The sequence below is a fragment of the Cuculus canorus genome, chromosome 1 (assembly GCF_017976375.1).
Source record: "Cuculus canorus isolate bCucCan1 chromosome 1, bCucCan1.pri, whole genome shotgun sequence".
In the NCBI taxonomy this organism is placed as follows: domain Eukaryota; kingdom Metazoa; phylum Chordata; class Aves; order Cuculiformes; family Cuculidae; genus Cuculus; species Cuculus canorus.
In genome coordinates this window covers 193777190-193804527 of record NC_071401.1, presented here as the reverse complement: position 1 = coordinate 193804527, position 27338 = coordinate 193777190, and the positions used below count along the sequence as shown (strand labels likewise).

Here is a 27338-nt window from a genome sequence, read left to right as displayed (position 1 = left end):
CTTTCTGTGCCAGGCAGCATTCCAGCCAGCCTTTCCCAGGCCCGTTGCACGGCGCTGTGTCCCAAGCGCAGGACCCGGCCCTCGGCCTTGCTGAGCAGACGGGAGCTGCCGGGGCTGCTCAGGGCCATGCAGAAAATGCCAGCAGATAAACCCTAAGACTCGTTTTGGACTTTTAGAAGTCCAAATCCTTTATCAGCCCTGGGCAACGCGAGGGAGGATCTCCATCAGCTGTGTGTGACCAGACAAGACCTGGGACAGAAGAGATTTCCCACTTACAGGCACGTGGATAAACTTTCCCAGAAATCTTACGCATATTCTATCACCTTCCAGGGACTCATTTGAATGTTATTATGAACTTCCCAACAGTCTAAACTCTTGGTAATTCGGAGCTGGCTCCAGCTCTGCCTGCCCGTGCATTTGAGACGGAGAGAGACGCTGACAGCGGGGACTGCGGGAGAGACATGAGAGCAGGATCCCTGCACACCAGGCGTTGGATGAGCCGGGTCTGGGAATCCCCGCTTGAAGGAAAACGTGCTGCCGGGGACGTTCTGCCTGACTTTGAACGAACACACTGGCTTGGATGGAACAGAACCGTGCTTTAGCCTAAACCACAAACACTCCACCTTTGTAGCATCAGCTCCTCCTTCCATCCCCGCCCCACCTCCCCCCTTTCCGCCGCAGGGCGCTGCCCCGACTCCCTCCTCCCTCCCGGGGCGGGCACACTCCGGGCCGCCCCCGCGCACGCGGCTCCGGGGCGGGACCCGCCGATCGCGCCGCCGCCTCCCGCTGTCCGGCCTGTGCGGGTAAGCGGCGCCCCCGCCCCCCCCGGCCCGCACGCGGCTCCGCGGCCTCCGCGGCAGGGACGGCACCGCGCTTCCTGCCCCGGCTCCCCCGCAGCCCCGGCTCCCCTGCTCCACAGATCCCAGCTCCCTGTTTCCCAGCTCCCTGTTTCCCTGCTCCCCAGCTCCCTGTTTCCCAGCTCGCCTGCTCCACAGATCCCAGCTCCCTGTTCCCCAGCTCGCCTGCTCCACAGATCCCAGCTCCCTGCTCCCCAGCTCCCTGTTTCCCAGCTCCCTGTTTCCCTGCTCCACAGATCCCAGCTCCCTGCTCCCCAGCTCGCCTGCTCCACAGATCCCAGCTCCCTGCTTCCCAGCTCCCTGTTTCCCAGCTCCCTGCTTCCCAGCACCGTTTCCCAGCTCCCTGCTCCACAGATCCCAGCTTCCTGCTCCCCAGCTCCCTGTTTCCCAGCTCGCCTGCTCCACAGATCCCAGCTCCCTGCTCCCCAGATCCCTGCTTCCCATCTCCCCTGCTCCACAGATCCCAGCTCCCTGCTTCCCAGCTCCCCCGCTCCACAGATCCCAGCTCCCTACTTCCCAGCTCCCTGCTCTTTATATAAGCCAGCCACATTATTAACAATTGAAAAATGTATCCCGAACGTGCACCATAATCTCAGTATTCAGTGGGTTTGGACAAGCAGATTAACATTAAGTGTTAAAAAATTCCATAATAAAAACTAGTATGAAGGAGACAGTTTCCGAGAAGCCCTGTTTTCACTCGGGGCTCTACAGTTTTTCTGCCTCTTTTTTTAAAAAAAATTACTTGGTGCCTCAAAAAAAATTGTGAAAATCAACCTTAGTAAATAGACATGGATGAATCAGATGGAGAAATGGGTTTTAGAGCTTGCTGCCAGTTAAGTCATGCACATCACTGGTTGAGCAAAATACGTGCCAGTGTAGAATTTTTTAAGAGATGAGTTAGAGGTTACAGCTCTGTTGCCAATGGATGGCACCCTTTGTGCCTGAAAAACAGGAGTTCAGGATAGATATTTCTGCGTTCACCCCACCTGGAATTCAGAGCATAATGGCATAGAGTTGGAGAGAGAGGATGCTTCCATATGTAGCTCCCGTAAGCTGAAAGAGTCTGGGACTTGACGGGTTTCATCAGGAAGGAAGGATGGCAGTGGAGAAATACGGAGAAGGTTGCATTTCCTTTAGTTAGTTTGATACTAAGAAGTAGAATGTGCACAGCTGATACGGGAACATGAGGCTGCTGCAGCTCTGTTATCCATACAGATTGGTAAAACTGGCCTGTCCATCACATTCCTGAATGGAAAGTTCCAAAGTTCATTGTATATGCCCTTCTTGTGCTTGGACGCTGCATAGCATATGAGAAACATAGAAGTTAAAAATATAATTCCCTGTAACCCTCAATTGTGTTACTGTGTTTACAGCTTCTTAAACCTTGAGTACAGCATGTGCTGAAAGAGGCATTTCCGGGGGCTCCAGGGTGAGGGATTCCTTTCCTCCCGTCAGTCCAAGGGCACTGGGCTGGGGGCTCCCCATGTGGGTGCCGGGCTGGGTTTCTCAATGCCTCCTCGTCTGCTTGAAGGGTTTGTTTTCAGGCACTGCTCTATCATCGTCCCCTCTCATCGATCGTCTTTTAATCCAATCTGCTTTGTTTCATGAGAAACCAGTTTGGCACCCACCGCTGGTGTGCTCCTGCTCCTTCATTTCACCCCACAGCCCAGCCCGTGTGTCCACCGGAGAAGTACCATGCCAGAAGTGACACCTGCGTACCTCACTGGGGACAATCAAGACCTTTATCTATAGCAGTAAATTCAGTCTCTGCCGAAACATGCTCTCTGTCGAAATTGCTGCAGAGTTGCTATTTTTGCAGATTCTGGCTTTTATGGAAACACCTGTTTGCTAGGAAAAGGGCTGAGATGGTTGAACACCTCTCAGAAAATAACAGGCACCTCTCACTCACACTGTGACCCTTCGCTTCCATGTGCTCCATCAAGTAGTTATTCTGCAGAAATTGGCCTAGATGATGGCACAGGATGGTACCTCGTTGAGAGGTTCCTTTGCTGTGAGGACAGGCCGTTATCTGACAACTTCGCAGTGTTTATGGCTGATGTTGAGTTCAGTAACAAGGTTTTACAATTCTATTTTAGAGTCACAAGATTTGTCTTGGTACCTCCTTTGGCAGGTGTCTCAGGATCTCACTGTGACGAGTGGTGTTCTGTTCACCATGTGAAGACATTCACAAGCCATCTAGAAGACTTTTCCACATCGGTGCTTTATAACCCAGGTTCCGTAAGTTTGGATACGTAGGAAAAGAATCTGGAAATGCTGGTGAATTGCTTGTCTCGGCTGTGATTTTTTTTCTTTTTAAAGAAGGATTTTATTTTTATTTTATTTTGGTTTTATTTGAGGACTGAAATTGGTGCTTTCTGCTTGAAGGTGCATTGATCCACATATTTTTCTTCTGCATGTCTTTTTTCACTCCTCTCTTCAGGCAGCATATACAGTTCTTTGAGTCTCTCTTTATTTCCCTTTTGTCCATTCTTCCATTCTTTAGCATGCATTTTTAGTTCTTCATTTGAGCAAAACATTTCAGGTGTTTCTAAAATGTTATTAGTGCCTCTTCATCCTAAGTTTGTGACCTCTGCAGCAGAAAGTCCAGGCAATGAAATTGGAGGTGGCTAACATGATTATTGAGTTAGTAATAAGTCTTCCTTTAAAAACATACCTTTAAGAATTAAATAGAGTATGCTTTCTAGGGGCTGGAGAAATAATACAGGATGATGTGTGTAGCTCTAAAATACTGTTTTGTTACTTTTTTAGTAACAGATGAATCCTGGTAACTTAGAAACTTGCCTATTGTTGTGGGCAAAACTGTCTTGACCTGGGGAATTTAATTCATTGTCAGTTAGCATCTTTTAATTACTGGTCTGGCTAGTGAGATACAAAGAGGGCAACCAGTTAAACCAAAACTTGCAGAAAATTCCTTTCTTCCACCTTCCCCAGGCTCAAGTTCACTCCAGACATGTCATCTCCTCTCCCCTGGTTGGTCCCACAGGTTACGCTCCATCTCTTGGGCAAGGCAGCGCTGGGGCAGGAGGTTGGGGTTGTTGCATGGAAATTTTTTTCTGCTTTTTCTTTCTCATTTTTTCTGTTCCCATTTGACCCCTCTATGGGCCATGGTCCCCTCAAGGATCTCCTTACTCTGGTGTGGGCACCTCCACAGGCTGCAGTCCCCTCAGGGATGTCCCTGCTCTGATGTGGAGAACCTCCTTTCATGAGTGGGCGTCTAGCCACATCCCCAGTAAAGCCCCCTTCCCTGTGCCTTCCCTTGTGTCTTTTTTAGCAAGCTGTCACATGCTTCCTCCTGTGCTCCATGTTGTACTTTCTGCCACTGGCAGCTCCTTCTTTTCTTACATAAGCCAAAGCAGAGTCACCGTGTGCTCCTCTGATGAGTTGGAGTTTTGGCAGGCAGTTGTTTTGGCCCATTATGGAGCCGCTGGAACTGGACACGACCAGCACAGGGCAGCTGATGGCCTCCTCCCATGCAGCACGTTGCTACCAAAACCCATGGTTTACCCCCAATACACCAGTGTGCCAGCTGAGTGATGCTGGGAGAAAGGTCCTGTCGTCGCCTAATCATAGGAGTTCCAGTCTCCTTTCGTAATTATGGGAATATAACCAAACTTCTCTGCTGTAGCTCACTAAATAGTGATATTGTGTTGTATCATCAGGTTGATAACACATTTACAGTTGTTTTTGTTATTACCTTCTCCGTATGAGCAGTTGTATAGCTAGCAATACCAGGGTTCAGATGTGGCTGGTTTCTGTAGTCATCACATTCATAAGTGTTTTCAGAGTTGTTTTTTTTTTGTCTAAAACCTTCTCAGAGAGCTACTTTTCCTGTTTTTCAGAGCTGAAGGTACTAGTTCTGCTGACACAAAGGTGGCAGCTCAAGTTGCCAAGGAAGAGTCAGAGCTCTGCTCCACCAGTGTGAGTAGTTGTGTTCTTCTCGGAGATCATGTCACTTCCTTGTGGTTTTGTTTGTCCTACTCCTTCAACGATTTTGTTACCCCATCCCTCTTATCTTTTGGTCTTAATTGCTGCCACATTGAGTTCTGTAGGGGACAGTGTGTTAGAAAAGGTGAACATTGCAAAGGAAAAGAGGAGATTTTGAGTTTGGGAAAACTGAGCGATCTTGTCTCAATCCTTACAAGTTGGAATCTTGGTAGAACAAGGAATAATTAAGAGTAATCATATATAACAGAAGGCTTGGGAATAAAAAAGTATCTTAGCTACTAAATTGCTGTTGACAGCAAAACCTGTGTGCACAGGGCTGGATGCAGCTGTGGTAAGAATTGGCAAGAGTGATGATGGTGGTAAATGGTTGGCGTAGTATTGAATTCCTCTCTTCTGTAGCCTAAGATGCATGCTGCCTCAGGTGGGCATCAAGTCTTTTTAACATCTCCCCTCTCTCTTCCCAGGTGCAGATTGTTTCTAGCTGTATAAAATCTTTACTTAATATATAACTCGAAAATGCAGACAGGTGGTTTTCCTGAACCGTTGAGGGGTGCAGAATCCCTAATCCACATAGTGAAGAGACTATGTATTGATATTGCTCTTAAGCAGTCAAGAATTAAGCCATTCTTCTTGCTCCTCAGGGCCTTCTGTCCTACACTGTGCCTTAAACATGGAAGCTGTAGAAGTGAATAACGTATCCTTGAAACGTCCTCGCTCTGAGGATGATGTGGCTAATGCAGATGAAATTAAAAGACAGAAGATCTCAGAGAAGTCAAAGACAGGGAATGACTCTGGGCAGAGTGTTGAGACTGTACCAGAACAACCTGATAAACCTCTGCTTGAGGATACGAAAAATGAAATAATCCCCAATGAGGAAAGTGAGGAGCAAGAAGATGAGGAACTGGAGGACAGTGATGAAGATGGAGATCCAGAAAGCTTTGCAGACATGATGAAGCATGGACTGACAGAAAGTGATGTTGGCATAACTAAATTTGTTAGCTCTCATAAAGGGTTTTCTGGAATCTTAAAAGAGAGGTAACTTTGTCTTATTATGTATGTTAATTCCTCATATTAAGCCGCTGTGCTCCATTTTCCTTTTGTGACTCACAGGATGCAACTGGATTATGTGCAGCCACTTGGGAGGTTCATCGCTGTCTTTTCCTAGCACTGAGACTGGTAAAAAGGTTTAATTTGGGACTTTTCTAGATTGTTTTTCTTTTTTTTTTCTTTTTTCCCCCACTTCTTTCCTGTCTAATGGAATAGCTCTGAAGAAAGAAGCTGTATATGAATAGAAGTACATTATTACATTGACCTTTGCCATTTGTCTTGCTCTCTGGCATGACCATACAGCTAAAAACCTTCTGCAGTACACCCACCTTTTGTACCACTCTGGTGCTGATGCAATATGAACTGGAGAGCGGTATTAAAACCATCCCTCTCTGGTTCTTTGCTTTTCCCTGACTTTTTATGCTAATGTCATTAAGCATGTATATTGTCAGATTGTCTGTTAGGCTTTAAATTATAGTCTGATCAGTTGTAATGTCCCTTAGAAAACATAAAAGGGGATCATATAACTTGGAATGTGGAATTTTACATTATATACTTAAGAAGATACTTGAGGTTTAGTAGCTTTTTTTTTTTAAATGAAACTTCTAATTTTTTAAATTAAATAACATCTTTGAATAAAACAGTGCAAATACAAAACCTCACAGAAGTGAGAATCATTGTTGCCCTGACTTAGCAAAGCAGTTAAGGATGCTTTATTTACGCACCAAGAAGTCCCTGTTTTTAAATATTTGCTTCATACATAGATCACTTTACGTAATAAAGTGATATGTATGTATTACGTATGCATTCAATCTTTATGTGCAGCATTATACAGTCTGTGCTGAACCTCCTTCTGGAAAATCTGGCAGTTTAGAACCAAAGTGGCCAAAGGTTGCGGGCTGGTAGAAACATTTGTGGGCTCATGGTTTTCCTTTGATCCTAGTTTACAACACCTATCATTAATTTAGTCCTCGTGTTTTTATTGTACGAGTCATGAGTACATCTAGACAGCTACAGATAACAAAAGAGAGAACACAAAAAACTCTTCTACCACTTGATATATGACTGCACAGAGATATGGCAAATGGAGGCTTGGGCGGAGATATCATTCCCGTGAAGTGTTATTCATCTTTTGATATTCATAGACTAAGACTTTTTTTTTTTTTCCTTTACAAGCAAACACTACTTAAAAAAACATGTGGCAATTGCAACATAGATTGTCTGTGCTCTATTAAAGTCAGCATTTTTTAATTATTTGGCATAGAGAATCAATCAGAAATGTCACAGTCACGTTCTTTGCTGTCATAGAGTATGTAGAGTAACTGTTTATCTGAAAGAGGTTCTCTATAATTGAATATGTGTAACAGAGCTGAATTTGTCCTGCCTTCCCTAAAGAGTGGCTGACATGCATTTTATTCTGCAGATTACTTGAAGTGATGGAGTTAATGCATTTGAGTTCACATTGTAGCAATGTCGTAGAGACTTAATTGTCAGTAATGACTGGGGTTGAGGATATGCATTAGTCATCTCAGTAAGAAGATGTCTCAGAATAACTACAGCAAGTGTTTGGTTATCTGCAAAGAAGTCTGCTGTGTTTAGATGTGCCAGATGTTCTTCTGTGTTCTCGTGGTATTCTTCTGAGGGGTGGGAATAGGTACAGCTCTCTTACAGCTGAATTTTCCTTTATGTGAATTGAATTATGTGAATTCAGATTTCTTGAGTGAATTCTGCTAACAAGCAGCTTCTTGGGAAAGCACTTGATGTGATCTTGGATTTTAGTTTTTTACTACAAATTTAATGCGTGTTTTTTCCTGTCAGATATTCAGACTTTGTTGTCCACGAAATAGGAAAGGATGGACGTGTGATCCATTTAGATGACTTTTCTGTTCCCGTGGATGATGAGGTAAATTTTGAGGTGAAGATTTGGTAATGGGTATGCTTTTTAAGTAAAAGCATGAAAAGGCTGAAAGTTGTTCTGTGAGGGTTATTGGCTGTTTGTTTTTCCCTCCCCAAATATGTATTAGGACCCATCAGAAGAAACATTTACAGTTTTGTCAGACGAAGACAAGCAGCGTTTAGAGGAGCTCCAGCTTCTCAAGAATAAGGAAACCAGTGTTGCTATAGAGGTAAAATTAATGAATGATATGAAATTGGAGGGGAGAAAGAGTGAGTGAGTGAGTGAGTGAGTGAGTGAGTGAGTGAGTGAGTGGAAAGTAAGTACTTTCCAGTGCATGTAAGGTTTAAGAGCAGTTTGAACATGATGCAACAGGTAGTAATGAAGTGTTTCCAGTTTAGGGTTTAATTCTGTAAAGTCTTACAGACATACTCAAATTCATGGACATGTGTTGTCATTTTGATTTCAGTGGGACTGTACGCATGAATTCAAATACACATCTTAATTTCTGTGGTGTTAAAGTTTTCTTGCAGTATTTTGGTTTTGTGTCTAGTAGTATTTTATAGAATAATTATGTAAGAAGGATGAAATAAAACATCCATCCTGATGAAAAGACTACTTTCAAGGTCAGTGTTTAATGATTTAATAGAAAAGAAGATAAATACACTCTTTGGTAACAAGGAAAAGAAGAAGCTACAAAATGAGATGAATACCTCGTATTTTTAAACATCCAAATATTCCATATGCTTGAGAGACTCCCTCCCCTTTTGTATTACTTTATTTGGTTCCTGCATGTGTTTGTATTAATGCAGGTGATTGAAGACACCAAAGAAAAAAGAACAGTTATCCATCAGGCTGTGAAGTCTTTGTTTCCAGGACTGGAGACTAAAACAGAAGATCGAGATGGGAAAAAATACATTATTGCATATCATGCTGCTGGGAAAAAAGCACTGGCAAGTGAGTTTTGGTATCACAGCAGTTGGGTAAAGTAAATGCTAAAATAATTCCAAAAATAAATAACCATTAGTAAGCACTTCAAGTGGAGTGCATATCCTAATGTCATCTGGCTTTGCTTTTTCCTCTTTGCAACTGATGCTGTGCATCTAAAATGACGAGGAACACAAGGATTGTCTCAAATTTATATTTCTATTTGGTTTTCTTTCCAAATAATTTGTCAAATACAGCGGTCTTGGAAGTGAGAGGATCTTTTGCTATTTTAGTGGGAACAGACAAAAGAGGGGCTTTATTTTCAGTGTTGTTTGAACTTAACTTGTATGAACTTACCTGGGTGTGTAAGTGTGCACTGTAGAAGTAAGAGATTGTAGCTGAAATACGGAGTGATCTTGACTGTCTTGAAAATCCATGACAGAATTCTCAATGACTTGAATAGAGCCAAGTACTTGCTTGTTTTCTCAGAGTTATAGTTTTATATAAATATAATATATTTTCCGTGGTCTTTACAGCTACTTCTGTTTCCAAAGTTAATGATATTTGCAGGAAATTGTTCATTATAAATCACAGTTACTATTTTGGAATAATCAATGTAGCGAAGGATTATCCACCTTAATTTGGCAAGGCCAAATACTGTTTTTTACTGGGGATATATTAGTGTGTTCTACATCATTGAATGTTATTACAAAATTATTGCTACTGTGACTTGAGAGGATTGTCTGCATGCAGAATGTTGCACAGTTAACAAAAGGTATTAAGGTTTCTTTCAGTATAAACTGATTGCATTCCTATATCATTTCAACCTACTACAAATGACAGTATGTAAACTAGCCCTTTCATTTTAAAGATGAAGGAGGTGGACAAAGAATAAGGAGATCCCATTATTTCAAATTGGAAGTAACACCATCACCACATCAATTTGGTTGTTATTTTTTAAGGCTTGTTCTATGCAAATATGGGAATGTTGTCCTTTTATTGGTACAATGATAATGTGTTTATGTATCTTGTTTAACCATGCTTAGAAAGTTTGTATGTTTGCATGCTCTGTGCATGGAGTATGTATACTAGAACAGAATTCTCCTCAGCCAGTTTTGTTCTCTGTTGGTTTGTAATGGCTTTACCTCCACGTTTTCCTTCTGCTGCTTCTATTCTTTAACAATTGTTACAGTTAAGTAGTTGTAATTAAGCTGACCAGTCTGATTTAAGGGATACTGTATAAAAGAATTTAAGTATTTGAAATACACTGAAGATAATTTAGTGATGTGTCTCTAGGATTAAAACATTATCTGGAGCACCATCTTGTGATGCAGAGAAGCATCATCTATTTATACTTGGATTCCTAAGTTGTGATGCTACGAACACCTGTGCATGTTGGTGGAGCTGTGTGCTGTTTCAGTGAGCGTGTGTAACTGCCTGTGAATGTAGGATTTTAGATTGCAAGTGCTTTTTAGTCAGGGTTATGCCTATCTTTCATGTCTATGTAGCCATTAACATGTCTTAGTCCTGAGTGGGTTCCCTGGGCAAGAAATATTCCAGAAGCATATAAAGTTTGAATACTAGCTGAGATATCTGGTTACTTTTGTTGATAACGTGAGAGGTTACCAAACATACTTTCCTAAAATTTAAAATTAGAAGCTGCTTTGTGTCTATAGTAAGTTTACACCCAAAATACATAAAATACTGCCTTACTAAATTGTCAGTAAACTGCCGTTTCATCATTGTCCACAAATGAAGTCTGTTGCATCCCCGACTGAAGCTTTCCATATGTTCACTGTTTGCCTCTGCACGATTCCATTGCATAACTGTCTAAATTGCTGTCATCCACCACCTAACTGTTGGATGCTCCCTAAAGCATAAACAATCCCATAACCATAAACCTGCATGTTCACCTCTAAAAACCCTTTGACAGCCTAAAAATTAAATGCTACTCTCTTGTGCTCTTTATGCTATGCATTGGGACAGAGGTCAGAACTGCAACAGGTAAGAGATGTTGACATTTCATGCTAACAAAATGAAATGCCAACCATTATGACCTCCTAAACAGTGACAACACTGACCAAACTAGTAACAGTTCTTTAAAAAATCTGACACATAAGTGATACTTAAAATTCCCTGAAACCAAGAAGAATTTGGCTTGTGCTACCTCTTTTTCCCAGTGCAGTGTAGCCTGTAGTCATTCGATGCAAAGAAGGTGTGCCAGTAAGAAGCAATGTGAATGATCAATTGTGACAAAACCGATTGACATGTATGGTAAATTTTCCATTGATTTCATTAAGCAAAGCCTTTGCCCTTCAGCCTTGTATTTTAGGCACCGCTATCTGTGTTTACACAACTTTAAAAGTATATATCATACATCCTGATATTAAAAAAGAGTTTCCAGCCCTTGAGTTGCAGGAAAAGTTTTGGAGGAAGGGCTTGGAAATAGGATTTTACTATCAAAAATGTAATGTGGCTCCAAAACATAACCATAAGGACTGCAAACTGTCCCTCTTGTCCATCTGCCCAGTTGATTACTTCCAAGTATTGGGTGAGGAACAGTTAAATATCGTGACAGTAGCTGCAGCCTCCCAGTACTTGGCATGGCCGGCAGTGCAGTGGATAGGAACGTGACTGTGATGACCAAAGCCTGAGGAGCCTGTTGGTATATATAGTATCTATAGAGTCCTTTTAGGTTAGCCCAGATTAGGGCTCACTTTTTGAAGGGTGTTGAAATGACTGTGTGCAAGATGGATTAGTTAAATTTAAAGAACGATTCCAGCTGGAGAAGACTTACCTTGTGAATCATGCTGTCTTCCTCTCTTCCCTTTTAATTACTGAATTCTTCATTTGCTCTTCAAGCAAAAGGCAGTGTTTTATTGCCTGTGTTTAAGAGCAGTGGTGGCTCAGAAGGGAGATCAGCAGGAGGTCTCTTAACAGGTGTTGGACCATACTGCTCAGTTTAGGTCGTAGGAAACTGCGTAGGGGCTTTGCTTAGAAACAGACAGTACAAGGGAAGCGTTGCAATAATTTTTAAAGGATTAAAACCATGTTTATAGTATTTTATACCGTAGCATCCAAAATTGTTTTTGCAGAGGTGTGTGTATGGATGGCAGCTTCTCAAAAAAAGCAAGGAGGATTCACTTTTACCAGAAAGTTTCCTGAAAATTAAACACATTCACTGTCTGTGTGGGATATCTGGGCTTTATTAAACTAATGTGAACAAAAATTGCAAAATATCCCAAACGCTTCCTGCCTGCAGTGGTGTTGATATACTGGAACAGGACTAGCTTTTTCAGTTAACTTTTGCTGTTATGAAAGGTGCTTAAGGCCCTTTTGTGCAAAACCAGGAATGTGTGCTTGGAGGCTACCAAGAGTTAAAGGACTTCTTACTTAAAATAGTTAGTTTTGTTCTTGCAAAACAAAGAATTGATAAACAAAGCACTTCAAAATTGGTTGCTAAACCTGTGTAGAATCAGTACTCCTTCCAAGTAATGCCATCAACAGCGGATGATTGTAAAAGGGAAGTTTTATCTCTGGAGACTTTTTTGTGTGACAAAAGCTTGACAAATACATTGACAGTTTTCTTCCCTCTCCAGAAAATGCCGAATAATTGCACAGAATTGTAAATCAATTGTTAGTCTGCAGGAACTGAAGTTATCTCACACTCTGGCCTTCTCTAAACACGGCACAGTATCTGGCTTGGATTATTTGTCAATGTCTGCATTGTGCCAGAATTCACTCTCCCATAGGACTTTTAAAAAAATCACTTTAAAGTGAGTTTTTATGAATATACTTTTTTTTAAGCTTTTGTAGACATACCGTGCTTTGGCATGACATGCAGAAAAAATCTTACAGAAATAAACAATATGTTCGTACTACAAATAATAATTGTAGTCTTCCCACAAACAGGGCTCCAGTGTTCCTCACCTGTTAGTTACAGAAGCCACGAGATGAAATGTGGAGTGGCTTTTATTGCTGAAAGTCAGTGTAACAGTAATGTTTTTGAGATATTTCATCAGCCAAAGTGGCAGATAAATGACTAGGGCATATTTTTAGATAATTTCATCACAAAGAAATTGCCACCATTTCATTCAAGATTTTCTGGGTGACAGAATTGGGTAAAGAGAAGTTTACAGCCCAGTGGAAAGAGAAAAGGTTTTTTTTAATGTGTTTTGCAGGTTTTGCTGTCAGTAATTCACTTTTTTTTAATTAAAAAAAAAAGCAGGTGGAAATTAGCAGAAATTGACCATTGCATATTTGTTTTAAATGTGGCTGCAATGGCAAGGATATTAATTATTTTTTTTTTTAAATGACACTTTACAAATTTTAACCTTTTATTTTTAAAGATCCAAGAAAACACTCTTGGCCAAAATCTAGGGGAAGCTACTGCCACTTTGTACTCTACAAGGAGAACAAGGATACTATGGATGCCATTAATGTCCTATCCAAATTTTTAAGGTAAGGCTGTTATTTCTGCAAGCCTGACCAGCATACAGTCCTTCCCCTCTGTGCTTCATGTTACTGTAAATGTTACGGTTCGGAATTATGTAAGAGCAACACTACTGCCTGATTTGTAGCCACTGTTTAAAAGAAAGGGTTTTTTTGGAATATCAAATTTGAAACTTGGAAGTTTTAGAAGGAGGTGAGAATGGAACAAAATTATTCCAAGAAATTTAAAAGATTGTACTCTACTACTTTAGTAGGAAAAAGGACCACAATTGAAGCTGGCTGATCCGTGAAAGGCTTGGCAGCTCAAAGCCTTGCTGTGCATAAGCTGAATTAAAAGCCATTTTTTTCTGAGTATGTGAACATATGCAAGTATGTTATGAACCTGTCAGATATTGTTGTGATCATACATGGATCAGTTCCTAAGCAGTTACATTTGGTAAACTGTTGTCCATGTATTCATTTCTCTACGGCAACACGGTCTTGGTTCTTTCACCCCATCAAGTGACAAGCGACAAAAAGATTTGCCAAAGGCATGATGTGAACACAGTGAGTTGCAGAGAAAGGACTATTTTAAAATTGGGTCAATTCAGTGATCTACTCACAGGAAGACTTCTCCATTTCTCCCCTCCTTTCCTGTCCAAAACCAAATGTTTGTAATCTAGACTCTAACTAGTATACTACTAGTATTTTGTATTTGAAAAGAGAGCTTAGTTTGGTGGAAAAATGTATGTAATGGCAATCCTGCTCCCCCCTGCTACCTACAGGCAGAATCACTGGAAATATTCACTGTGTGATACTGGCTGTAAACTACAAAAGTGGGAAGGGAAGGAAATTTTCCTGTCGAGGAAAGAAACAGATCCATTTTTAAATTAACTTCTCATAACATGCATGCGTGGTATTCAAACAGACATGTTATTTGAAGTTTAAGGAAGAATTTCTTTTTAGTGAAATTAGTGGTGGCTGCAGGCATTGAGTGGATGTGTATAAAGTAGTACTTCAGAGCTCTTATCTGAAAGCATAGTTGTGGCGGAAGTTAATCTGTCTAAATATAATTAAAAGAGTGAAGGTTTCCTGTGTTTTATGGACTTATAGATGAGATTAAAGCATCACGTGTCAAATTGTAGCCTGTTTATGGGGAAAATATATCTATTTTTAATATAGAACTTAAATAATTTTAGGTAATTACACTGAAAATTATGTTCATTCTGTGGCTATTTTAATAAACATAATATCTCTTGCTGTTGCCTTTAAGAGTGAAGCCAAACATATTTTCCTACATGGGAACTAAAGATAAAAGGGCTATAACAGTTCAAGAGATCGCTGTTCTTAGGTAAGTGAAAGTATAGCGCAGTATTTACGCTGTTACCATGAGAGCTCAAACATCCTGCTAAATACCTTGAAGACTCAGTATACGTGCAACACAAATGGCAGATTCAGGTCCTGATGTTGTAAAGTACATGTATTAATGAAGGTGCTATAATCCTTTTTTATTCTGTGGTGATTGCTAGTGTTTTCAGTCAGCGGAGCTCTGAGTCATAGCCTGGATACATGTATTTGGCTGAAGCAGAGGGCCAGATTCCCTACGTTCTTTTACGCTACATGGCTCCCACGTAACAGAAGAGAAACAGAACGACACAGTGAAAATTATGTCCCATTTCCTTCCTGACTTTTGTTTACTCCTTCTTCCAGCTGAAATCCCATTTTTTTTTCCTCACTGAACTCTGAACAGCTCCAGAGAAGGCCAACCACTGCCTTTGCTCATCTGTGAGTAGTTAGAAGGGACAAAAAATAATGAGGAATTTTTCCTGCCTTAACCTACTCTCATAAGTCACCTACTAAGAGAAAATAAAATTTGTTTTGTCATATTCCAAGATAACTATATGGTTTCTGGACACATGAAATTAGTGTTACATCCATAATTGAGAATGTTGAATGTCTTGCAGTCATATGTTACCATATCTGCAATATTCTGCCTGGCCTACTCTTTATAACTCTTTGAAAAGCACCCTCCTCAAGTAAAGAATTCCAAGGTCTGTGAGCCAGAAATTTGATCAAATCCTTGTTAAAAGGAGGACATTCACTATTTAATTGCTCATATTTTTCCTCCCAGTGGTTTGCCTGGGCATACATTTGCATATAAAACCAGAATTATTAATTTGTGAATTGTGAGAAGCCCCAGATTCTTGTTGCTGCAAGGCAAGTTTGCAAAGTGATGAGAATTAACTAGGCTAGTGGTGTAGCCATCTCAGATGCCGTTCCTTTTTCTTTTAACACAATCGCATTTAATGTTGTGTCCAAAGGCTTTGGAGTGTTGTAAACATTGACTGGGGGAGAACATATTCATTTGTGATGACTGTTCAGCAGTGCCACAGTCCCTGACTCCCCCACGCAGCCATGGAGAAGGATCGTGCAGGGGAAACCTTTTAACTTATCAGCCTGCTTTGAGCTGAGTACTCTGGCCATGCTGGCTGATAAACTTGTCTATCGTGGTATAAATTTTAGAGAAAGTGTCAAAAGAGCAGCTTGGTGATGCAAACAACAGGGCATGCTTCCAGAAGTACTAGCAATAAAAATGACAGATACCAGTGATAGATTGGATTTCATGTTCCTTTGTCTGCACTAAGCTTACACAGTGGCTAATTGTTGAAGTTCTGTGTTTTATCACTGCGCTAACTGGAGTGTATTCATGGGGTAGGTACTCAAATAAAAGAGACTTCAGCTTGTGGGGTACAGCATATGTCAATATTGCAACATATTAGTATTTTTAGAATCATAGAACCATAGAATAGTTTGGGTTGGAAGGGACCTTAAAAATCACCTAGTTCCAACTGCCCTGCCATGGACAGGGACACCTTCCACTTGATAAAGCTGCCCAAAGCCCCATCCAGCCTGGCCTTGAACACCTCCAGGGATGGGGCAGCCACAGCTTCCCTGGGCAACCTGTGCCGGTGCCTCATCACTCTTGTGGTGAAGAAATTCTTCTTTATGTCTAGCCTAAATCTGCCCCTCTATAGTTTATACCCATAATATACCCAGTTTATACCCATTTGGAGTACATACTGTAACATAGATGTCCAAAGATAGTACTAACAGTCTTTGTCATGGTATACATTTTTCTCTTGTATGAGTAGCTATAAAAATTACCTGTTCTTTTCTTTCAGATATTTCATTAAAGTACTTTGAAAAGGCAGCAATAGAAAACTGGGGAAACTGGACTCACTGCTTTTTGTTTTGAATTGTTGGCATTTCTATATTTATTTAATTATCTGCCTTTCTAAGCATAGGTTGTTGTTCTAAGTATTGTTGTCTGGGTTTTGTGTTTTTCAGAATCACTGCACAGAGACTTGCTCATTTGAATAAATGTTTGATGAACTTCAAGTTAGGAAATTTCAGTTACAAGAACCATCCCCTGAAACTGGGAGAATTGCAAGGGAACCATTTCACTGTAGTTCTCAGGTAATATGTTAGTATGTATTTAGGCAGTTCTGTTAGATTATTTTTTTTTCTTTAAAATGGTAAGAGATATCAGTGCACCTTGTGTTACGAAAAAGAAGAAAAGTCCTTCTGTTGGCAGGGGTCTGTTGAATTTGATACATAATATGTGATGTTGATTATGAGCTTTATTATTATGGGATCACAAGATGATAATAATAACCTGTCTGTAACTTTTTTAATGCTAGAAACATAACAGGAACTGATGACCAGATAGAGCAAGCAATGCACTCTCTGAGGGAAATTGGATTCATTAATTACTATGGAATGCAAAGATTTGGAACCACAGCTGTTCCTACCTATCAAATTGGCAGGTATGTCTTGTTTTCATCCTTTTATTTAAAAAAAAAATAAAAAAATTATCCCTGTCTATTTTGGGAAATGTTTTTCTAGCATGTTGCATGTGCCAGAACAGCCAGTTTTAATTTTAGATTCAAGAAAGAACTTCCTTCTGAGCTTGCTTCAGCAGGTATCTTGTATAATACCACTACTTTTAATATTGCATAAATCTAAAAAATTATACTACTTTTTTTTTTTGATCAGTTGGCTAAATCTCCTTAAAAATAGATTTAGTCAGTTCTTAATACACTTTCTTGTTTGAATCTTAGAGCTATTCTACAGAACAATTGGAATGAAGTAATGGATTTGATATTAAAACCACGACCAGGAGGTAAGGACTGAAAAATCATAAATTAAATGTTTCTGCCTCTCCTCCTCCAAGAATTGTAAGTTCAGGAAAACCACTTTTAGATTCTTTCAATTTGAAAGGATGTTTGCTAAACTTCAGCCAGTTTAGCAATGGACAAGTAATCATCAGACTCTGTGCCTTTCTGCTTCTCTTTCCTTGCTGCACAGTTTCTTGCAGTGGGAGTGGAAAGGGACCTGAATGCTTATACCCAGAATCTGCTCAGGCTCCATGTGAAGCCTTCCAACCTCAATTATTGTGTGGTTCTGTTAATCTGTGTTAGTTACCATGCCTGAAACTTTTAAGTTTTTCAACTGTTTTAATAAAAGTCGAGGTGGATGCTTTTTTGGTGTGTAGTTAAAGTATTTTTATTTTACATCCTTGTTCCAGCTGAAAAGGGATACTTAGTAAAATGCAGAGAAGAATGGGCAAAAACGAAAGATCCAGCAGCAGCCCTCAAGAAACTACCTGTAAAAAGGTGCGTGGAAGGACAACTTCTACGCGGACTCTTAAAGTATGGAATGAAGAACATAATCTCTGCATTTGGCATAGTGAGTGGAAAAGTGCTGTGGGGTATTTACTTGATCAAATGCTCTTTTGATGGTATTGCAATGAATTTGAAATAGACCTAGAGGTGCTTGATGAGTAGAAGGTTAAGCATAAAATCTTACATTTATTCTGCCTTTTTTGCTTGAAGTACTGCTGCGTGGTGACTGATGACACCTGTAATAATGTATGCATAAGGAGTGTTCCAGCTTGTACAGTAATCTCTGGTCGGTTGAAAGTGATACAGTTAGACTTAGTAACCACATATAATACAGCTCTGAGAATTGTGCAGATGTTCTGTATCAGAATTTTTCTGTTTCTTCAAAAGTTTAAGTCAAACTGATAGCGTGTTAACGAATCAGCTTGACATAGAGGTAGGGGTCTGAGTGTTATTTTCAAGTGCTGTAATCAAGATCAACTCTTTGGAGAAAATATCTCATCAGCAGTGAACTACTGAGACCACTGTAGGAGCCAAGGAATAATTTCTAGTTTACGAATAAGATAATTAGAATAACCGTGTGTCTTCACAACTGCAAAGTTTACTTAGGATTTCGAGTGGTTGAGTATTAATTCAGTGTTTTATAATAGCCCCATATGTTTGAGCTGTTGAATAATAAAAATTAACTAAAAAGCTTTTTTTTTTCAGTACAGAGGTTTTTTTATGTGTATTTCAAATGTATAAAGCGTTATTTCTTCACATACCCGTTTGCCAAATAATGAACAAAACACAAACCTGTATAGCAAGAATTTGTGTTAGTCTTATTGCTGGAGATGGTTACATTTCAAATATCTGCTGTTTTGGTTATGACTGAGAGATAAAAATGAAAATAGATCTTTCTAATCTTTCACTTTTTTTTCTTTACCTTTTTTTTCTAGATACCAAGAAATAATCGGTTAATGTATATTCATAGCTACCAGAGTTATGTATGGAATAACATGGTGAGCAAGAGAATAGAAGAATACGGGCTTAGAGCTGTACCAGGAGATCTCACACTTAAAGGAGGTAAAATTAGACAAACAAAAAGCCTGTCATGCTCTGTAGTTCAAATTCCTAGGAAAATCAGGCATCTATCTGTTATGAGATACTGCATACATACTTCTTTTCCCTCTCACACGTTTTGGTCCAGTGATTTCTGAATCCATTTGCCAGTTTTAGTCAAATTTTGCAAGGGATTGGAAGTTAGGTATTACACCTCCACGAGCTCTTGGTTCGTTTGTTTTTCAAAATAGCTGGGTAGGAAAGAGAAGCTGTGAAGGACTGATGATTCTTAAGAATGAGCTCAAACCTTAGTTGGGCTATGGAGAGCTATAGAAGGATGTTATAAATGTTTTAACCACAAAAGTTTTTGTTTGCATTAGTATCTTGCAAAGCAGAGACTCTGCACAGTTAAACCTTTCTTCACTTGGATTTGCTCTGGCATTTTCCTGGAGTGAGAATATCCACAGTATCTCTCTTTCATGTATGCCTGATGCCTGGTTAGAGGACTGTTCATCTAGCAGTCCTTATTTCATTCAGCTATAAAAGTCACTGGAAACCAGGCTGATGATATTCTGCAGGTAACTGTGACAGTCTTGAAGACTGTTACTTCTTTTCTTGGAAATGTTCTCTATTAAGTGGGGATAAAACACAGTAGTCATCCCTCTTGAAGTAGGCTTGTTTCCATCAAATGGTTTGTTTTAAATTTAGCTGATGTTAACTGTAACAGGCATGCATATTGGTTGCTCTCATTTTTCTTCCTTGATTGTAGCCACAGCTGTTCATATCGAAGAAGGAGATGTTGATAACTACACTATCCACGATGTAGTGATGCCATTGCCTGGATTTGATGTTATTTATCCAAAGCATAAAAGTAAGTCTAACTGTTACCTTATATACTCATTCTGAAAATATAAGTCTGCTTTAACATTGTTCCTAAAAACTTGAGATCTATGCAATCTTGGTGAACATTAAAAAATATTTCACTATTTCAGAGCTCTGATACATTACTGTCAGCCTCTCCCATTGTGATAATAAGTCTGCGTTGTAACTTGCTTCATTTAGCATAAATCTGTTTCATATTTCTTTTTAGCTAGGAGCTTTTCCAAAGAAATATACTGAGGTAAAATTATTTATCTTGGCTCAAGGAGAAAAAGAAATGGTGAAATGTTAATTAAAAGTATATGCATTTTATTTTTAAATCAGAAAACAAACCAAAATTCTAGTATTTGAAACCCAAGCAAACACTTGAAGTTAGGAAAAAGAACCAGATCTGTTTAATTACATATTAACCTGTATGAATGCTGTAAAAAAAGAGCATATATTTAATCTCCTGTATATAAAGTGTATTGAATCTAAATTGCTTTTAATGGAATAGGTTGAGTGATCTGTAATTATCTGCATGCAATGCAATGTTGTTATTAAGGGATAGAGCTGTAGAATCATTTTAGCCTCAGGAGGCCATCTGGTCCAACCTTTTGGTCAAAGCAAGGTCAGTGCTGTATTCAGGTCAGCTTGCTCAGGGCTCTGTCTTGTCAGATCTGAAACTTTGAAGAGCAAACAGCCTCTAAGTTCTCCTCTAAGTCTTCTCTAAGCTAAAAAAAGCCCAGTTCTCTCAAACACTTCTCACAGGCAATGCACTACAACCCCAATGGGGTGGTCCTCCATTGGACTCATTCCAGTTTATCAGCATCTGCTTTGCACTTGCGTGTCCAGTACAGTCTCATGAGTGCCCAGTAAGGGCAGTAATTGTTTCTTGGTATAGCTATTGGCTAAGCTCCTGTTGCTGTTAGCTTTTTTTGCTGCCAAGACTTTCTCTTAAGTCTCCTTTCCACTGGGAGTCCCAGCTGACTGTCAGCAGAGTTGCTCCCTACCCTTGAAGCAAGGAGTTAATCGCTTTCGGGTACAGGACTTTGTCCTTGTTCAGTTTCTTCATGTTCCTCTTTGCCCATTCCTCTAGCCTGTCCTAGCCTCTGAATGGCAGTCCTGCCCTTGGGTGTATCGACTGCCAGCCCAGCTTGATTTTGTCTACAAACTTGGGGTGAATTCTAGCTCCTTTTCCACATATGCTGATAAAGGTATTTAACAGGGCACATCCCAGTTCCTTAGGGAACTCTGCTTGTAACGAGCTTCTAGGTAGAGCTCAAACCAGTAGTAACTATCCTTTCAGATGATAAGGCAGGCAGTTCTTTACCTATCTAGCAGTCCACTCACTGTAATGTTCTAACCTTGGACAGAAGGATGCTGTGGGAACATGTCAACAGCCTTCCTAAAGGCAAGGCAGGCAACAGTCACTGTTCTCACCTCATCCACAGATGTAGCAATTTCATCATAGAAGGCATTAAGTTGGTGGCTTTCTTGGTTTTTCTTTTCCTCTTTTCCCTGCCTCTGCTAAAAACATGCTCACTATTATTTTCGTGTGCCCAGACACATGTTCCAAGAGGATTAGCTCCACTTTTTTTCCCAGTCACCAAAGTGAGTCTGCCTGGGCTGTGATTCCCTAAATCGCCATCCTCGCCCTTTCTGAAGATAGGTGCAACACTTGGTTTTCTGCAGTCACCCAAGACCTCCCCAGATTTCTGTGATCTTTCATAGATGGCAGAGAAAACTGCCATGACTTGAGCTAGCGCTCTCAGCCTGCATCTGTTTCCACTACTGGTAGTCCTTCACTTTCCTGAACCTTGCCTTTAGGAACAGAGGCCTGGGAGACCTTCCTGGTCAAGACTGAGGTGAAGGATGTGCTGAGACCATCAATCTTATGTCTGTCACTAGACCAGCCACTCCGTTCAGCAGCAGGCTGACATTTTCCTTGTTGTAGTCTTTCATTCCTGATGTTGCAGTTTAACTCCTTACTCTTGATGTCTGTTGCTTATTTCAACTCTAGCTGAGTTTTGGCTGTGTTTACCCCTATGTTTGTATCATCCTTTTTTGTAGCTGGCCCTGGTGTTCATCTATGTATGTGTCCTTAACATAGGAGCTTAGTCATGAGTTCCCCACTTAGTCAAACCAGTCTCCCCATACATATACTTGTTTTTCTCAATATTGGGTTGAACTGCTCTTGTACTTGATTGTCCTTAAAGAGCAAGCAGGTCTCTTGACACTGTCTGCCTGTCAGAGCCAAGCCCTGTCTCTGAAACACTTGGAAGATAAAGATCTGTTTGCTTGTGCTGAGGTGTGGCACTGAACTATGTTGAGTTAAAAGATTGGAAAGAAAAGCTGCCATTTTTTACATTCAATATATTTGTACTGGGATTTGCCCACAGTGAAGCCTAGCTCACTCTCATTCAAAATTCCCAACTGCATGAAGTAATGCTGGCAATCGCACTGCAAATCTAAGACACCAGACAGGAGTTTAGTATATTCTTGTATTTCCATTGCCCTCTGTCTTCCCCACATGTGCGTGCACACCCCGTTACTTAACGATACAGGACTGTAATAGAATTACTCCTGTTTGCAGTGTACTTAAAGGTCACTACCAGATAATTTCTTCAGAGGTCTCTCTTCACTTCTTTCACTCTGCTGCTTTTTCAGAAATAGAATCTGGCCTGGTTTTTTTTCTCCACATACCTGAGATTAGTCTTGCCAAGTTTAGGTAACTGGAAAGCATGTATAAGATGTCAAGGAAACGTCAATAAAATTGTTTGTAAATTGATTTCAGCTGAAATTTTGATTTGCTAAGATTCTTTCTTGGTTACCACCTCTACTAATTGGGTTGTAGAAGCAAACATTGTAGGTGGTAAGATTTGCAGTAATTTTAAACATCTTTGTGACGTTTGTCCTATATATGCTAAAAACTATAAGGGAAGGAGTGATGCATGATAACGGGCTGTTTCAATCAGCTGCATTACGTTCTCTTCTATTATTTTCCTCTCTTGCAGTTGGTGAGGCCTACAAGGAAATGCTAGTAGCTGACAATCTTGATATCAACAACATGAGGCATAAGGTCAGAGATTATTCACTTTCTGGAGCATACAGAAAGATTATCATTCGACCTCAGAATGTCACCTGGTAAGTAGGATAAAGGAAGTTGCATTTCAGTTGACAGCACAGAGTATATATGAGATGACAATGTACAAGAACGGTTAGGTTGAACCCTGGGATAGGATGTACATGTAGACTGAAGCATAGGTGGGGAGAAATCTCTCTGCATTTCCCTTGTGATTTTTATGCAGTTGAAGTTGAACCATAACCTTATTTCTTAATTGGTCCTGTGGTTCTGTGATGCGTGAGTGTCAAGACACCTGTCTAGTTGTTAAACTCCTTGCCTGAAGACTTCATAATTACTGATGTTGAAACCACGGTAGATAATATTCAAAAGGGGTTTTTTTTGTAGCCTTGCTATGAGAATGTTGGTCTCCTACTACCTGCCTGTCATTTAGAAAGATCCGTATCACTTAAACCTACTAAGTCACTGTCATTAGAGATAGAACCTAGTTGTCATATGAGAACTGAATAATACCTTTTACACAGGTGGCTGTACAAATACGCAGGAAGATTTGGTCACTGATGCAAAAATATAGAGGGTTTAGGAGGGAGACAAAAAATACAAGTGTTTACACTTTAATTAGTGGTGATGTTTAAAGTTTGTCGACTTCCAAGTTACTTTTTCAGCCTCAACATATGGAATACTTTCTGTTAAACAAATGGCGTAAAGGGTATAATATGTATTTAAGCCCTTTAAAAGAAGTTTAGATGGCTTGCTTCAAAATGAAGGCTTCCCCTTGTACTTCCAAGTATTCCTAGACTTGGAGTACTGACAGCATTCTTCCCATAATTTCATAGGCTGTGCTTCTTGTATAGCTGGAAATCCTGACAGCCCATGAGGGACAACAGATGAGTTATGCAAAGAAACTGCTCAATAAATTATTATTTTAAAAATAATCTTCATCAGACCGAGGCAAGTCTTCTACATAAAGCTTTAGCAGCTATTGCGTCATAAATACTGCCTTACCGTATTTTATTAGAATATTAATTCCATTTAAGTTGCCAAACTTAATTGCCAAATTAGAATAATAATAAATAATAATAATATAATAAAATAATTAAAATATATTTTTTATTACAAATAAAGATTTTTTAATTATAATTTTGATTATGTGTATTATAAAGGGAGGTCGTTGCATATGATGATCCCAGAATCCCATTATTTACTACGGATTTGGATAAGCTGGAAGCAAAACCATTACCAGTTCTTCCTACAGGTAAGTTATTTTTTCTGCTAATATTTGCAAAACAGAAGTTTGTTCTGGCTGTTGCTTTGAACTGCTACATATTGAAAGCTCTTTTAAGGAAGATCTTTTTTCATTTTACTTGACTGCTAAACAATAATATTAAAGATATTTGAAGTTAACCATCAAATAAAGTCTTCTAGCAGTCTGTATTGACTGTTACTTGATTTTATTCACGTCTATAAGAAAATGTAAATACTCAGCAATAAATATCTGTGAAATGCACAAAGGTGGAATTAAGCCACAAATTGTCTGTATGCTTCAGTAGGTGTTATTTGTGCTGAACATAAGGGACTACTCAAATATTTAAAAGAATTCAATAGAATTTTTTTTTTTATACAACTCTGGTCACAAGGTCTTTTTACACTTCTTTCCAGAAAAAGCAAAGAAAGTCTAGGAATTCAGTTTTCAAAGAACAAACATTTACTTTGTTTTTAAAAGAACAAAACCCCCCAAAAGCCACTCGTTAAAAAGAAGTTATTTTATGAAATTCCACTATGGATTGTAAGTTGGAGCATAGTGATGGTAGCTGATTTGTTTTATAGGCTGGTTGTGGAAGATTTAGCCTGGTTTAGATGGCATCCAGAATAAGCATTACTTATTCCCCTAACAACTTTTTTTTTCTTGGTTTGTGTCTCCTTTTACCCCTTACGACAGATGGAAAATTCAGGGCACTAAAGATGGAGTTCTCCCTTCCCCCATCCACTTACGCTACCATGGCGATTCGAGAAGTTTTGAAAATGGACACAAGCATCAAAAACCAGACACAACTGAATACCACCTGGTTACGCTGAATGAACTGCAAAAGTGACTTAGATTTTAACATGTATACAAAGATTTCCTATTTACATGTTATGTACAAATCTTTAAAGATTGGTAGCAAGAGATTTGTATTTTTTTAAGTTTTTATTAGTGCTAGCATTTAACTTCAGTGGTCATTTGCAAGATGGTGGCTGTAATATAATATAGATCTTACTGACTGGTGCTTTTTAATGAATGAGTAAGTTGCTTGGGCTGTAAGCATGGGTGCATCTTTAAGAAGGGAACTTGTAATAGTTTCAGACCTGGAAGAATGTTTAGCTTGCTGGGTACTTTTTTTGGCAAGCACTGAAATGTTTTCATGAGTACAGCACACATTTGAGTTTTTTCAAATGCATTAAATAACAGCTTAGGAAAATAAATTACAATAAAATGAAGATACTGATGAACATTAATATTGCAGGAATTTTTGCTGCTAGTATTTGTGCTGATGCAGTAGAGAATTCTGTTATTAAGACTTTTTACATGCTGTAAAGATGTACAGCTGTTAATTGGTCTTTTTCATTGAGAAAATACTTGTGTGTCTTTTCCAGCTTTACTTATACTTGTAACAACTAACAGGTACTGAAAATAAATTAACCTGAACGCCTAAGCATGTGTCAGTAACTTCTTCCTTCTCACATCTCTGTCTGCCCATTGTTGGCAGGGGATGAGCTGGGCTTCTGACAGAAAAAAAAATGAAGGTGCTGTAGAAGACACTGCATTTTCAGCTTCTTTCTAAACCAAATAAAATGTGTGGCTAAAATTATGTGAACGCTCTCCTATGAGGACAGACTGTGAGAGAGTTTGAGTTATTCAGCCTAGAAAAGAGAAGTCTCTGTGGAGTATTTCAGTGCTTCTTATGGCAGCCTTCTGGTACCTAGAAAGTACCAGAAAAGTTGGGGAGGGGCTCTTCATCGGGGAGTGCAGGAACAGGATGCAGGGTAACAGTTTTGAGCTGAAAGAGGGGAGATTCAGATTAGGTAGGAGGAAGAAATTTTATACTGTGATGGTGGTGAGGCACTGGCACAGTTTGCCCAGGGAAGTTGTGGCTGCCCCATCCCTGGAGGTGTTCAAGGCCAGGTTGGATGGGGCTCTGAGCAACGTGGTGGTGTGGCAGGTGTCCCTGCCTATGGCACAGGGGTTGGAAACTGGATGGGCTTTAACATCCCTTCCAACCCAAACTATTCTATGATTCTTTCTATGATGGTGCCCACACCGTGGTGGCTGATGGCCCTTCGCATTGGGAAGTACGAGGTCAGACACAAAAAATTCAAGACTGCGCCTGTAACTTTTTAAAAAATGAAGACAATCAGCTACAATCACCTTTAAAACAGTTCCCTTCTGAGCTGACACATGGCTGCATGCGATGCTGCCAACGTTCAAAGCAATTCCACTGAGCATCTTCTGAAAGGCTGTCAAGGATCTCCATCATTACTGTCTTCACATCTTAAACAGACTGAGTTCATCTGAGTACTGACTGGAACCTGGGGATGGGGATCTCTTCACCATACGCGTCAGTCAAATGATGGAAACGTTTGCATTACAGATTTCCTCAGTTTCACAAGAAACTCGATGCTAAGTCGCTGTTCACTTGCACATTTTCAGCTGAGGGTAGGAAAACGTCTCTGAACGTGAACTGAGCGAAGCGATGGCACTGAGCCCCATGTGACAGCTCCGAACGTGTTCGGTGATCACCTCTCCGTGCCTCCCCTCGGTTTCTCGACCTCTGCCGTTAGTCTCCTCACGAGAGGAAGCGGCAAGGGGTCTTTCCCCACGAGACACAGGACCGGCCGCTCCTGGCCGCACGTGACGCCCGCTCCGCGACCAGCACCCCACGTACCGGGAAGCGCCGAGGCGCCGCTTGTCGGCAAAGCAGCGGGCATGGAGCTGCCCATGCGTACGGGGCGCTGCGCATGCGCACTGTAAACAGCCACCTCTCCAGCGTGCCGTAACTGGGAAAGGGGCGTGGCGCGTTGCGGGAAGTGGCGGGCGTAACGCTGCGGATGACCGTGGGGCGCCGCGCACGGGGGAAGGTGGCGCGGCACTGCGCATGCGCACTGCAACCAGCCCCGCCCCCAGTGCGCCCTGACTGCGAAAGGGGTGTGGAGCTGCGCATGTGGCCTGCGCACTGCCCTAGCGCCGAGCGTGGGGGAAGCGGAGGGCGTGGCACTGCGCAAGCGCACTGCAACCAGCCCCGCCCTCCAGACCACCGTGCCCTGGGAAGGGGGCGTGGCCAGGCGCCGAGCACCGGGGAAGGGAGGGTCTTGTAGCTGCGCATGCGCTCGGGCCACCGCCCTCGGGGAACACAGTGGGCGAGGCGCTGCGCATGCGCACTGCAACCAGCCCAGCCCTCCAGCGTGCCGCGCCCGGGCAAGGGGCGTGGAGCTGCGCATGCGCCCGGGGCGCCGCGCACTGGGACGGAAGGGGCGTGGCGCTATACATGCGCTCTGCACCCCCTCCGACAGCA

At 40.8% G+C, this 27338-nt stretch overlaps 1 protein-coding gene across 4 annotated transcripts; it reads left to right on the top strand.

Annotated features, from left to right (window-relative positions):
- Window positions 1-682: 682 nt before the first annotated feature.
- PUS7 (pseudouridine synthase 7) lies at window positions 683-26825 on the top strand. Of its 4 annotated transcripts, none has more exons than XM_054082943.1 (19): window positions 683-803; window positions 2989-3090; window positions 4718-4796; window positions 5465-5858; window positions 7689-7773; window positions 7895-7996; window positions 8577-8721; window positions 10678-10695; window positions 13041-13152; window positions 14396-14473; window positions 16471-16599; window positions 16824-16949; window positions 17244-17305; window positions 17711-17871; window positions 18743-18869; window positions 19615-19716; window positions 22721-22850; window positions 23952-24043; window positions 24728-26825. In XM_054082943.1, the coding sequence occupies exons 4-19, from the start codon at window positions 5494-5496 to the stop codon at window positions 24862-24864; spliced, it is 1971 nt and encodes a 656-aa protein (XP_053938918.1). In that variant the 5' UTR covers window positions 683-803; window positions 2989-3090; window positions 4718-4796; window positions 5465-5493; the 3' UTR covers window positions 24865-26825. The 4 variants fall into 4 exon arrangements, with proteins under 4 accessions (XP_053938918.1, XP_053938928.1, XP_053938934.1 ...); XM_054082953.1 differs by having other exon boundaries at window positions 2989-3095; XM_054082959.1 differs by having other exon boundaries at window positions 2989-3134.
- Window positions 26826-27338: the final 513 nt, after the last annotated feature.

Coding starts and splice junctions, on each gene's coding strand:
- PUS7 (XM_054082943.1), top strand. CDS start 5,494: ATGGAAGCTGTAGAAGTGAATAACGTATCCTTGAAACGTCCTCGCTCT. Junction 22,851..23,951: donor CGACCTCAGAATGTCACCTG/GTAAGTAGGATA, acceptor TGTATTATAAAG/GGAGGTCGTTGCATATGATG. Junction 24,044..24,727: donor ATTACCAGTTCTTCCTACAG/GTAAGTTATTTT, acceptor CCCTTACGACAG/ATGGAAAATTCAGGGCACTA.